The sequence below is a fragment of the Peromyscus californicus genome, unplaced genomic scaffold (genome assembly GCF_007827085.1).
Source record: "Peromyscus californicus insignis strain IS unplaced genomic scaffold, ASM782708v3 Scaffold_24__1_contigs__length_46423439, whole genome shotgun sequence".
Classification (NCBI taxonomy): domain Eukaryota; kingdom Metazoa; phylum Chordata; class Mammalia; order Rodentia; family Cricetidae; genus Peromyscus; species Peromyscus californicus.
The window spans coordinates 45,744,562-45,759,619 of record NW_026294535.1 but is presented as its reverse complement, the minus strand read 5'-3'; the positions used below and the strand labels follow the sequence as shown (position 1 = coordinate 45,759,619).

Genomic DNA, 15,058 nt, shown 5'->3' with positions numbered 1-15,058 from the left:
CTCTGTGGTTGAGGATGTAAGAAACAAGGGTCCTGATACATTGCTGTTGGGAATTGCTTAAATCTCACAGAGAAATATAGTTTAGATTCACTTATGGTTTACTTCTTATTCAAAAATTCCTATTTGAGGACTTCATCAAAATGCTAAAGACTGTTGTTAAATATTACAGAATTTTGAAATATTCTGTCTATTCTTTGAGAATTTCACACATGTATAAAATGCATTTTGAGCATATTCACTGTCCAGCTCCTCCTGAATATCCCTCTAACCAAGTATCGCCCAAGCTCATGTCACTTTCTTTTGCATTTTTTATAATCCCCTGAGTCTAATTAGTGCTGCACATATGAACATGGACTTAAGTTTTTAAATTATACTTTATAATGTGCATGTGCACTATTTTAGACATTAGTGTACCGTTCTAATTGTTGAAATTGAAGAAATTTTTCTCCTAGAAACTGACCTCTAAGAGAGGAATGGTATTTCCTTACAAAAATATCTATGCAGCTGTACGCAAGATTGAAATCCCTCCAAGCACTTATGTGATGAATTGTTAAAGAAATAAGCCAGATGGGCTGGTGAGATGGCTTAGAGGTTAAGAGCACTGACTGTCCTCCACAGGTCCTGAGTTCAATTCCCAGCAACTACATGATGGCTCACAACCATCTGCAATGAGATCTGGTGCCATCTTCTAGCCTGGAGTCTTACATGCAGACAGAATACTGTATACATAATAAGTAAATAAATCTTTAAAAAAAGAACAAAAAGAAATAAGCCAGATGTAATTGGGTATTTGTAGAATAACACACTCAGATTAGAGTTAATTGGTCTATGACAGGTTATCTTTTCACATCTAAAATTATTAATTTTTATAGCCACTTGAAATATTCTTTATTTTCTCTGATTCTAAACCCAGAACTGTGTAACTATAATTTCAAAAGATGGACATGTGATATAAATCAAACACAATTCTGGAACTAATTTTCTAGAGTCATAGCTTTAAAAAGTAACAGTTTGTGCATATATTTTTATTTCCATAAAAAGTACTTCTGTACCTAAATCTGTCAGTCCCTTAGGAAATGATGGTCTTGGTTTGCAGTCACCCTGAGAATTCATTGTTCTTAGATGATTTCCAATAGGACACAGAGGCACAGCTCTTCCATTACATCAGACACAGTGAATTTTCATATTGTTCTGTATGTCACACTTAACCAGGTTTATAATACTCCTGATAAGTGAGTTGTAGTAAGCAATAGAAATGGTGATTTCATGCACCTTCCCACTAAGCAATAAATTAGTCAAAACTATTATCTCTAAGACAATGTGAAAATCGGTCACGTATTTTAAGTTAGGATGAAGTGAGCCAGAATGGTCCAACCATACTCTATGTTTACCAGGATAATGGCTGAAATATGCAAGGGCACATACACCAGGAATCTACATATACAACTGAGGAGAGCCATTGAATCAATAAAAGGCTAGTATTTTAATATCTTTTTATAGAGAAATGATTGTAAATTATTACAAGTGAGATGTAGCAATGATGTAACAGCAGGTAATATTTTAATTTTTATTTGATATTTATAATACCCAACAAAATTCAATGCATTCAATTATATTTACTAGATTGTGATCACATCATCTTATAGTGTAATTGGTGTTGTTATCCCTTTTAGTATATCATGTGAGGATGTGTGGTTATGTAATTGTTGAGGCAGAACAAATCAATAGTTTCAAATGAGGAAATTCCATGGTAAGTGTTACAGTATTAATCATGTGATTATATTATAGATGAATAAATTTGAGGATGCTGACTATTTTTTCAAGCCGAGTCTGGCTTGGTATATAGTTCCTTTATCTAAGGCTGCTTCACCTGCCTAGAGAACTCTGTCTCAAGCCTTCAATCCTGCAGAAACCATTTACAGGTCCAAAGCTCAGAAATCTCCTTCTGTAAATTCCTGTAACTGACAAAGGAAAGTACATTTATTTTCAATTATCATTTACTGCCCCATATGTTTATTTCATATTTGTACTGTTTTCAAATGAACAATTTATGCTTTACAGGGTGCCAATGATTCTATTATCATCATCAATGCAAAACACATGGTGTACCTAAAATACATTTTCTACTTGAAATGTCTTAAATCATTTTATTGTGATAATTTAAGAAGCACCTAGTAGGAATTTTTTCCCTAGAGATGTCACTAATTCTTCATAGTAGCCTGGCTCTACAAACTGACTTATAATTAGAATTTGAGTAAAGTGTTGCATAAAATCTTTTATAAAACAGAGTAATTTTAAAACTTTGACTTTCTGAAAACAGTCTCTCTTAGTTGTCCCCTGCAGTAAATTCAAATCACAGTAGTTTTTTTTAATGGTTGATCTAACCCATTTAATTTCAAGTATATAACATTGGGGAAACAGTGATACACATATAGTGTGTGTGTGTGTGTGTGTATATATATATATATATATATATATATATACATACATACATACATACATATATATTTCTCAGTACACAAAAGATTGTTGATACGTTTCAATAATCTAATGGTCCTATGAATACTATCTAAAATGTGTGTCCATTTCATTCTTACTATGTACTGTGCTTTAAACTTACTATGGACTTTCTATGCATTTTTTTCCTTCTAATCATGCTCACTTGAAACATGCTCCTGCCTTTGTTTGTACACTAGGAAATAAGCAGGATGCACATTAGTAACATAATCATTCCCTGTTTAAAAGACCTATCCATTGTACACTTATATTAAGAAATTATCTTCCACAATATTACATTTATTTTCTTTGAGTTAGTTCACATGAGCAAAAAATAAGAACTTTTTAAGCTTTCATAATTCTTTATCATTCTCTTCACTCCATGATTTTCTTAACATGTGAAGATAGGTATATATTTCTCTATGTGTACAGTAATTTCCTGTGTATCTCACACCAGTAGATCCTATCTATTTTAAAACCTCAGAAATACGAAAAACATGATATGTTGCTCTCCCTAGGAGCATCATCAAACTATTCCAAATGATATTACATTGGAAAGGAAGTTGAATCTGGGATAACACTAGAGATGCATAATTTGGATCCTCATAAGAAAAACAACTGACCTCACCTATGTTTGATATATGAAAATATCTAAAAAAAAATGGTATCACTAGCCATAAAACAAAATCACTAAGAATAAATTAGTTTAAGTTTTGTTGGATTGAATGAAGTAAACTCAACACACCAATTCTAGCTACTAAACAGTAGATGTGTTCACGAAAGCCAGATACAGATTGTTGTTCATGTGTCATTTTAATCTATTAACAATTTAAATGTTTAACTGGAAATTTATATGCCATCTTAATTCCTGTGTAGTATACAGAGCACATGCACTTTAGAAACATTAAGAATATTGTAATTATTAACATACAACTATTACTTTTGACACTTAAAGGACTATAAACATGATGGAATATAAGAAGGATCATTATTGAATCAGATACTCTAGAAATACAAAGTATTTGTCTTATGTAACTCTAATAGATGAATAAACCTTGCATATATACATGAAACACCAGTTTGCAATGTATAGGTTGTTATTTTTTTCATAAAGATCTTTTTTTTCCCTCTGACACCCATCATGAGACAGAGGACAGTAATGGGAAAGAATACTAAAAAGGATTTTATGTTAGCTGGTTTAAATGACAAATCTATTTAAAACTTTTAACATATTAGAATACATTTTACAATCACATTATTTTACTCTTTGAAGTTTTTCCTTCTTAGAAATTTCCTATATGTGTATGTAGCACGAATTCTAAAAGGTCTTGTAATAAAACCCTGGGAGACTGATATTGGGGTAAATGCTGAAAGATCAGAGAGACAAAGGAACAAGCCACTGCCATGTCTCACCTCACCAACTCCACGAATCCTCTGATTGAATATCTCTGAGTCTTCCATCAAAAGGGGTCCAGCTGAAATAGCCTTTAGTTCCTGTCTTCCCATGCCTTACATACCTTTCTCTGCCCAGCCATCACTTCCTTCCTAGTGCTGGGATTAATGGCCTGTGTGCTTCCCAAATACTGGGATTAAAGGTGCGAGATCTGAAGTGCTGGGATTAAAGGAATGTGACTCCCAATTATTGGGATTAAAGGTATGTGCCAACTGCCTGACATCTATGTTTAATCTAGTGGCTTGTTCTGTTCTCTGATTCTCAAGCAAATTTTATTACGGTACACAATATATCACCACATTGGCTTTTCAGGCTAAAGAGTCCTTGAAGTAAGACTTGGCAGCAGCTTGTTCCTTTTCTCTCTGATCTTTCATCATTTATCCCAATATCTGGCTCTGGGTTTTTTGTTATAAGACTTTTCAACATTTGTGTTACATATGTATCCTTAAATCATTAGGTTTATGGCTCCTGGGAAAGAAAGAATCTCCTATAAACATTATATTACTCTTAAGGCATTTCATTTTGAAATTAAATTTCAAAATATCACACCCTTGAACAATCCACTGGGATAAAGTATATTAAAAGGACAGGCACTGATGGACATTAACGAAGCTGAGGAGCTCTCTGTCGAATGACTGACATGCCTCCTGTAAGTTTGTACAGACAGAAAATAAGAGTTCTAATAAACATGCTGAAAAGGCAAAGGACCTGCACATGGGATGAACTCTAAGTTGATACTTAAAAATATCACTGTTTAAACTTCTCAAACTAGAATGTTCTAGGATGTAAAAGGAACAACTTTTAAATTTAGTTGTTTTTTTTTTTTTTTTTCCCCTGTAGACTTAGTAGAAAAAAAAGAAAAATGAAGAACCAATCTGTCGAGATAGTGTTCATTTTGCTGGGGCTGACAGATGACCCTCATCTACAAATTCTGATTTTCCTGTTTCTGTTTTTCAATTACATCTTGAGCCTGATGGGGAACTTAGTGATCATCCTCCTCACCCTGCTGGATCTCCGCCTCAAGACTCCAATGTATTTCTTCCTCCGGAATTTCTCCTTCCTAGAAATTGCATTCACATCTGCCTGCATCCCACGGTTCTTGATGAGCATTCTCACTGGAGACAAAACAATTTCCTACAATGCTTGTGTAGCTCAGTTTTTCTTCTTCTTTCTATTACTAGTCACAGAGTTTTACCTCCTGGCTGCCATGTCCTATGATCGCTATGTAGCTATCTGCAAACCACTGCACTACCCCATTATCATGAACAGCAAAGTGTGCCACCTGCTGGTCATCAGCTCCTGGGTGACTGGGTTCTTATCCATCTTCCCTCCTTTGATGTTGGGACTCAAACTGGAATTCTGTGCTTCCAAAACCATAGATCACTTCCTATGTGACACTTCTCCTCTCCTCCAGCTGTCTTGCACAGACACACGATTCATAGAATGGATGGCTTTTGTCGTAGCTGTGATGACACTCGTCATCACCTTGATCTTAGTGATCCTCTCCTACACACTCATCATCAAAACCATCCTCAAGTTCCCTTCAGCTCAACAACGGAGAAAGGCCTTTTCCACCTGCTCCTCACACATGGTTGTTGTCTCCATTACTTATGGGAGTTGTATCTTCATGTACATGAAAACATCAGCCAAGGAAAGGGTGACTCTAAATAAAGGTGTAGCTGTGCTCAACACTTCTGTGGCCCCTTTGCTAAACCCTTTCATTTACACCCTCAGGAACCAGCAGGTGAAGGAAGCTTTCAAACAGGTACTTCACAGATTTTGTTCTGCTCAAAACAGTGAATTAAGATTTAGGCTTAAATAGCATGTTGTTGTAGCATGACTGAAAAAATGAAAATGATTGTCAAATATATCCATGTGTCTTATGCCATTTCTCTCCTTTACTACTTAGATCATAGTAAGTATTCTTACTGCTCTATGCTCATCTTTCAGAATAGATCATCTGAATCACTTCTTCAATCCACAATGTGTAATTCTAACTTTACTCAAAAAATCTCTCTTCTCATAAATGATAGGTTTATTTACTAAATGAATTGTGTAATTGAATGGTGTTAGATATAATGGAATAATTCTATATATATATATTAATTGCTAATCATTTCATTAGCACTTTAATATTTTATTAGCATTGCTAAGCATAGAGGCAAGTATAGAGTATGAAATTACTCTTTAGTGTGAAGGAGATTGTTATGGAAAATAACTAGAAAGTCTGAGTCAATTTAAAAATAAAATTAGTCTTCTAGAAGGAAGCATCCACATAATGAACCTTATGAGATAAATGAAGGAAATAAAGCTTCAAGGGGACTGTAATGAGAAGTATAATACATTAAAAGAATGAATTGTTTCTCCTGTAGAGTTATAATTGACAATTAGTTGATGTATTTTGATGGCTTCATAGGAAGAAATAATTTGACTTCATGCTTTGGTGCTATTTTTCATATTTCTTCATGGTCCTGAATCCTAGAAATGATACTAGTTGTGAAAAAGTCAACATGTAATTTGTTTACATGTTGGTTTGAAGAAATTTCTATTTGTAAATTAAAATTTTCTAATGAATGTTCTTCAGTCATTTTTTACAAAATTAATGATGTATCTCTTATATACTACAGTATAACTTATTTTAATCTAAATGCATTGGAAAATTTCACAGCCATGGAACTATGCTGTGGCATATCTTTCCATACCCTGTGAATATGTGTTGCTCTCATTGATTGATAAACAAAGCTGTTTGGCCAATGGTGAGGTAGGATAAAGTTAGGTAGTAGAATAACACTGAAGATGGAGGTGAAGAAGGGTGGACTCGGGGTAGACGCTACAACCCACCCAAGAAGCAAGATGTGAAAGAACTGGGAAACCACAGATCGCATAGCAATACATAGATTAACAGAAATGGATTAATTTAAATGTAAGAGCTAGACAGTAATAAGCCTGAGCCATTGGCTAAGCATTTGCAATTATTATAAGGTTCTGCGGGGCAGGACAGAGAAAAGCCTCCATTTACAGAACTACGTAAAATGTGATATTGATGTTTTTTCTTCACCTTTTCTCTTATTTTTCCTGGATATAAATAAAAATGAAAACAACACAACCTCTGAGACACATTATTTTAATTTTTAAAATCACCATACAAAGCCATGGCCTTCATTATGACATTCTCATACATACATCACTATTCTTTTCTCTAAATTTCTCCCCACTGCTCCCCTATAACCTCTCCAAGTTCCCTTCCTTCCTACAATATCCTCTCTGCTTTCAAGGCTCAAGTTCTCTACTATGCTTTCTTTCCCCACTCCTTCAATGTCTCTACCTATGAGTCACTCCCCTGAAACCTCCCACATCTGTTTGCCATTAAATCTAGTGTCCACGTCATGGATTTCCTTGAGAAGGGGAAATAGAAGATATCTCCTGGCACAGTGGGTGATAGAAACTTGAGGAAGCAGTTTGGAGAGGCAGGGCATGGGAAGCAGGTTGGGGTTGGATGGAGTGGGGAGTAAGGGCAGAGGCTCGATGGGGGCAGGATGAGGCTTTTCAGGGTTTGGGGGAAACCTGGTGCCAGAGAAACTCCCAGGAATCCACAAGGATGACCCAGTTAAAACTCATAGCAATAGTGGAGAGGGTGCCTGAAGTGGCCATCTACTGTAATTAGATTTGTAACTACCCTAATTCTCATCAGAGAGTCTTTATCCAGTAACTGATGGAAGCAGATGCAGAGATCCACAGGCAAGCACTGGGCCAAGCTCCAGGAGTCTTCCTAAAGAAAGGGAGGAGGGATTTACAAGCCAGGGAAACCAAGATTATGACAAAAGAACCCACAGAGACAGCTGACCTGAGCTCCTGGGAACACATGGACTCTGGACCAATAGATACAAAGCCTGTATGGGACTGACCTAGGCCCTATGCATGTGTGTGACATTTGTGTAACTTGGTCTGTTTGTAAGGCTCCTAGCAGTGAGATCAGGACCTGTCCCTGTCCCTGGAACTTAGCTGGCTTTTGGGAACCTGTTCTCCATGCTGGATTACCTAGCCTAGCCTTGATGCAGAGGAAGGAGTTTGGTGCTACCACCGCAACTGAATGTTCCATGCTTTGTTCAAGCCCATGGGAGGCCTGCACCATTCTGAATAGAGAGGAGGAGTAGCAGATGGAGAGGGGGTAGATGGGAGTGGGGAGGGGACAGGAGGAGAGGAAGGAGGGGAAATTGTGGTGGGCATGTGAAATAAATGAAAAATGTTAATTTAAAAAGATTAAATTTAAAAAAAAAATCTGGTGTCCACAAGTGATTTTTCAGGCAACTTAGAGAATGCTGTTCCCCTATCCACAGGAAAGGGACTTCATGCTTTGTGTGTTTTCCTTTTGTTTTGTTATTTTTGTCTTAGTGGTTTTCTTTCCTTCTTTTTTTGAGTGAGAACATAAAGTTGGGTATTTAGGGAAGTGGGAGGAGCTGGGAAGTACTGAGAAGGCAAAAGAACACAGTAAAATCACTACATAAGAAAAGTATTTTAATTAAAAAGTGAAATTTCAAATAAATAATGTTTGATTTTCACTTTATATGTGGATTTCCAGCCTAAAAAGAATTTAGAGGTCTCCCCGGCTGTGCTCCCTGCCCTGATTTGGTGAAGCTGCTGTCCATTGCACTTATTCTTTGGCAGCTTTCATTCCTTTTTGTCAATAGTTTTTGGATTTGCTTAAAGTTCAAAAGAATAAATCATTACTTAGATAAGTGTAAAAAGAAGGTATGTTGAAATGCCAGGTCCTAAAAAACTGTCATCTTTTCATAGTGCCTCTTCATGGGAGTGGGACATCCCATTCCTCAAGTCTCATTCTCTTTGCAGAGGGGTTTATGAAATAATCCTTAGAAGAAAACAAAACTGTGGGAGACACATTGCAATCCTGTTTATAACTTTATGAACTCATTCTTTTTTATATTATAATGATATCATTTTCCCCTTCCCTTTCCTCCCTCCAAACTGTCCCATTTACCCTACCTCCTTGTTCTTACATTTCATAGTCTCTTTTTCTTTAATTGTTGTTTCATGTGTATGTGCATATGTGTGTGTGTGCAAGTGTGTATAAATATATAAATATAACCCATTCAGCCTGTATAATGTTACTTGTATGTATGTTGTCAGGGCTGATCTCTTGCTGTTGGATAACCAATTGGTGTGCTCTTCCCTGGGAAAGGCTATTGTCCTGTTCTCAGCACTTTAGTTGAAAATTAATTCAAAAGTGATTTGCTGGACAATGTTTAGGATTTGGGTCAGAGTCCTGCTGGAAAGTGCAAGTGATATTAGTGGGAAATGGCAATGGTTTTAGTGATTTCTGAATGTTTCCTAGTGATCTTAGCACAAATGTAGATGGTTCTCAAACCATGAAAACCCATCATGGATGTCATACTAGTTCATCACCCTGGATGCAAAGAACAAGTCTCTTCTCTACCTCCCAATATCGAGTTATACACAAAAATCACCCTTCTGAAAGTCTACAATAGAAACACTTGGGGAAACAGATGCTGTGAAACAGCTTCCCTGCTTCTCCTCATCTTTTAAGAAGGTTGTGAGTGATGCTGATATGTTGGCATACAGTTAAATGCAAATTCTGTGTAAATGAAAATACCTAAAGCCATACTGTCAGAAGTTACCACTCGAACTTCTATCGTTGATCATACCCAAGTCTATGTTGGGAATAAGTCAAAATAAATTGACTGAATTTTCATTTTTTCTAGAGTTTGTTTTCACCTGTAGGATCATTTTAAATTCTAGATCTAGACCATTATGAATACTCAGATCCATAAAATGCAATCATCATATTTCAAACTCCTTGAATGCCCTGGTTGAAAGGCCAAGTTCTACAGGACACAGTTCAATAGAAAGGATATTTATGTATGTATATCAAACTTTTTAAAAAAACATTTTACTGTACATCTTTTACTTTTCCAGAGATAAACTACATCTATATTCTCTATGCATTCCCAAAGAGAAAAGATACATTTCCAAGTTCTACAACAGATTCTTTCCAGTCAGTAATTTTTATGTCCTGCGAAGAAATTTATTGTTATGGGTTTACAAGTGAGTTTAATCAAGAAGCTCTAAGGATTAGTAATAGTTACAGAAGTTGCCACAAAAGATGTGCTCTGAGAAAGTAAATGTTGATAGTTTCATTTATTATGAAATGTGTTCTTTACAAAATTGTTTACTGTAGGAAGCAGATAAAATTTTGAATAAATGTGTATGGTTTTTTTTTTGGTTTTTCGAGACAGGGTTTCTCTGTGTAGCTTTTTGCCTTTCCTGGATCTCGCTCTGTAGACCAGGCTGGCCTCTAACTCACCAAGATCCACCTGTCTCTGCCTCCCAAGTGCTGGGATTAAAGGTGTGCGCCACCACTGCCCTGATAAATGTGTATTGTTTGACATGGGTGCAGCCATCTCAAGGACCCTGATGCTTCAGGCCCATAAGAATGGCAGTCTTCCCCTGGTCAGGCTAAGAGGAATGGCAAAGCCCTCATCTGGTGAGTGTGCAAATGTTAACACAGTGTACAGAAATTAACTGCAGCTTCTTCAACTGATGTCTACAGCAAAACTGATCCCCTACAGAGACCTCTTAGCAAGGCTAACTAACCCCTTGACTTCGCAGTGTGCATAACAAATGTGCTGAGTTTCTATATCACATAATAGGTAAGCTCCCTCCAGGCAAGCACTAGATACTGATCCCAGATTTTCTGTATGTGTGTCTGTCATATTTAAAGTGTCATTTTCATTTCCATATCACTCCAGTCAGATTTCCAGGACCAAGCCATGCTGGGTGCAGCAACTTACAAATGTATTTTTGGTATTAAAATGCGTAATAGTGGTCCATAAAGATGGTTCAGTGGATAAAAAGACTTGCTATGCGAGCACAAGGAACAGTTCAAATTGCCAAAATCCATTTTTTAAAAAGAGTTGTAGCGACAGTGCCTGCAGTCCCAGCGCTGGTGAGATGGAGACAAGTGGATTCTGAAAGCTTGATAGCCAGTCAGTCTGGCACAAATAGTGAGCCGTAGGTTCAGTGAAGAAACTGTTTCAAAAAGTAAGGTAAAGATTAAGAGACATCTGGCTTGCATGCACATGCATAGATAAGCATGGCCAATCATACAAGTGCACATAAGCACACCACACATGCAAACAAAATATCACATGTAAATTTTTGTTTGCAAATATTCATTATACATGGTAACAAATTTCATAAAGACTTTTAATACAATTATAACATGTATTTTGACCATATTCACGCCTCCTTTCTCTTTCTTCTCCATCCCTGTCCCATTATTCCCATTCATACCCCAACTCTCATGCTCTATAAGTGTACGTGATGTAATGTATATCTCTATCTGCAATCTAAGATCCACATCTGAGACCAAACATCCTGCTGCAGAGGGGCCCAGCCCCCAGCAGATCAGAGAAACTGGAGAGGAGATGGAGAGTAGGCAAACTACTGGACAGACCCACAGACACACTTGGGAACTTTGTCCAAGGGCCAAAGATTAACTCCTCATTTTCTTTTTCTCTCTGCTGCATGCTCTTACTCTGATCTCGGTGCTGACCTTTGATGCTGTTGTTTTTCTTTTACGTTTTCTTCCCAGTTGTTCCCCTTCTTATCTTTCCTGTTTTCACTTCTTTCCCTTCTACCTTTTCTCTGATGTTTTTCCTTCCACATCTTCCTTTCTGCATTATCTATTTTTCTCTTATCCTGTTTATACCCCCAATACAAAGATTTCTATGCAAGAAAAGATTACCTCTCAACCACAAGTGACATATCTTCCAAAAACAAATTAAAATCTTTACGTAAGAAATTACATGAAGATCACAAGTTACACAATTTCCTTAGAAGCTCACAAATAGTTAAACATTTTTTGTATTAATTTTTCCACCTTCATCCCAAAGCAATGATTCTTTTATAATTGATAACAAAGTTTTAAGCAAGTCAAAAGTATATTTCAGCCAGTTACTTTTGTAAGCAGGTAGCTGTTTGCAGATTCAGTGTAGCAGATTCCTATAAAACTCCATTCACGTGGCCAGCTGACCATCTATTTTTCTTTATACACAACAGGGTCATTTAATTTACTTTCACAACTTTGCTGTTTTAAAGGCACGTTCTGGGGCCTATGATTAATTCTGTATGCTACATGACCAAGGAATTCAGGCCTAACCATGGATGTAGAGATATAATTGCTTTCTTTAATCATTGACCTGTTTTACCCCAGGCAGAATTCATGGGTCTGTAATGCTTGAAACATCCTGGTTCTTATTTTTTATTCTCTATAAATCTCATAACTTACAAAATGGAAGGTGACTTCTAGTCTATTTTTGCTTTTTTTGTATCTCTTAATGGAGCAATTAGCAGAATAACCTAAACCATTTCACTAGTCATCTTTACTAACTGCCTTAACTCCCCTACCCCTGTATCTTTTAGGCTAAATCAGAAAGTCCAATTAAATCATAGATCTAACTAGTCATCATTGCTCCTATAAGAATTATTTGAATTCTTCATTATTATCTGCAAGTAAACTTCCCAGTGAGCAGTGGGATTTTCCCAAGAAAAGAAACAATCACACTATACTGGATACAGTGGGATCCTTTCTATAGTAATCACATCATGCCAAATACGACAGAACCAACTATGGCAGCAGCAAGCAAGGAGGAAGCACGGCAGGAGCAAGGGGCATTCTGGAGACAATACCCAACACCCAGGGCTTTGCCTCTCCAGGGCTTAGCTTTGCTATTTGGTGAATTGAACTCCATAAGCTCCATTGCTGACTGCAGCTCCTCTGACATGGCCACCAACAACATTCCATATTTGTTTTTCTGAATCTGAATCATTTTACTTAATAATATGGTCTCCAGTTATATCCATTTTCTTGAAAATGACATCATTCTGTACTTCACTGCAGATGTATGTGGGGGGGGTGGAGTGTGGGCAGGGTGTGGGTGTATGAGTGTGTTGACAGAAACCTTTGCTGACCCCATGATTTAGTGTGAATAGCACTGGAATAAACCTAGGCATGACGTGGTCTTTGTGGTATTTAGATTCAGAGACCTACAAGTATACACTCTGGTGTGATATAGGCATATTAATCAGTAGGTTTATTTTTTAAGTCTGTGAAGACATGTAGAATAATTCAATGATAATAATTCTTTTAGTAGTAAATATAAAATACATTATAATTTTGTATTAAAAATGATAATTTCAAGCTGCTTATTAATTGCTATCAAGGTCCAAAATACAGTTATAACACAATGAGAGTCTAAGAAAATCAACCAAGGAGAGGAAACATTGAGGAGGGTCACAGAAAAATTCTATTCTATCCCATTCCTGAATCCAAATTAGTGGAAGAAACACCCACACACAAAAAGAGATTCCCCTGGCTGGAAGCTGTTCGAATTTTGGAATGCCCAAACTGATAACCGTGCTTCCAGAAAAGAATCTTCATTTTTCCACTCCAAGAGAAGTGTTAGTCAAGATAAGCTAAGCAGGTACAAAAGAAAATGGAAATAAAAAATGTTGTGCTTGAGAAATACCATATAATATATTGATTTCAACCAACATGATGTGTATATGGCATAGCACTGGGTCTTGTTAATAGCAAATTTAAAGTTTAATTTCACACATATATACATAATGTCTTTACCATGCTGATTTTTGTTTAGATTTTCAAGCTAGCATTCAAAGCAGTGGGCTCCATTATGAGACATTTACACATACTTTGCTCTTACATGTCTTGCCTCCCCACTGGCTTCCCTGTCACTTTGAGATCTTGCTGATGGATTTCTCTTCAATATAGCAATAAAGGAGGAGAAAACGCAGGCATGACCGAAGGTCAGCCTACCCGGCACTCTGCACTTCTAAATGAGAAGCATGGCACACCGAGCTCCTAGTGTTCTCAGAAGTCACAAGACTGAATTCTGAAGTAGGTGAGTCAGTGACTGGCCTGCTGATGAGTCTGCACCTCCAAGTTTCCTGTTAATGTGCTTCTTCAGAACAGAGACACTGGTGGTATGAGCGCTCACTGTCCAGTCTGCGGTGAGGTGCTAGCCAATCACAGTCAATAGGCTTCCGTATATAAGTGTTGTTCACATGCAATAAAGGAGACGCTGTTCCCTGAAACCATCTCTGGAGTGGTTCGTCTCCACACTCTTTACGGAGACCCACAGGCATGGCAGTCTTGTTGGGGGACACCCTGGTAATAATGGATTTGCTTCTCCTTTCATAGCCCTCCTCCTAGGTTTTTGTTTGGTTGTTTGGTTGGTTTGGTTTGGTTTGGTTTTTGGTTTTTTTTGAGACAGGGTTTCTCTGTATCGCTTTGGAGCCTTTCCTGGAACTCACTCAATAGCCCAGGCTGGTGAACTCATGGAGATCTGCCTGTCTCTGCCTCCCTAGGGCTGGGATTAAAGGCCTACGCCATCACCATCCGGCTCCTCCTCCTAGTTTTAAGATCAACACTCACACCTTCACACCTTCATACATATGTGTGTGTTTCCACGCATGTGCGTGTGCGTGTGTGTGTGTGTGTGTGTGTGTGTGTGTGTGTGTGTTCCACACAGGAAATAAAACACAGTATTGGGCTTTATGAGACTGGCATATTTCACATAATATGATTTTTAGTGTGATCCATTTTTCTATAAATTGCATGATTTCAGTAGTGAAGGCTGGTTGTCCCATGAGTATGTGTACCACATCTTAATTATCCGTTGGTCTGTTATGGATATCTAGGCTGGTTCATTTCCCTGCTATAGTGAATAGGGCAGCAATGAACATAGATGTGGAGGTACTTCTGGGGAAAGACTTTAGTGTTCCTCGGGTACATGTCCAACATTGGCATAGTTGGGTGATAAGGTAATTCTATTTCCATTTTTTTGACAACGAATTCAATTTTCCAAGTGACTGTACCAGTTCCCATTCCTCCCAGCAGTGTATAAGGGTTTCTCCTCCCCACATCCGTGACAGCACTTTCTGCCATTTGCTTTATTAATGATGGCTATTCTGAAAATAGATGTTTTACATACAATATAGATTCTGTTTATGATTTCCCTTCTCTCGACCCCTCCTAGCTCCTCCCAACCT

At 37.3% G+C, this 15,058-nt stretch overlaps 1 protein-coding gene across 1 annotated transcript; it reads left to right on the top strand.

The window, feature by feature from the left end:
- Positions 1–4,808: 4,808 nt before the first annotated feature.
- Positions 4,809–5,771, top strand: LOC128120070 (olfactory receptor 6C6-like). The gene has a single exon (XM_052753823.1). It carries the CDS (start codon positions 4,812–4,814, stop codon positions 5,769–5,771), a length of 960 nt encoding a protein of 319 aa, XP_052609783.1. The 5' UTR covers positions 4,809–4,811.
- Positions 5,772–15,058: the final 9,287 nt, after the last annotated feature.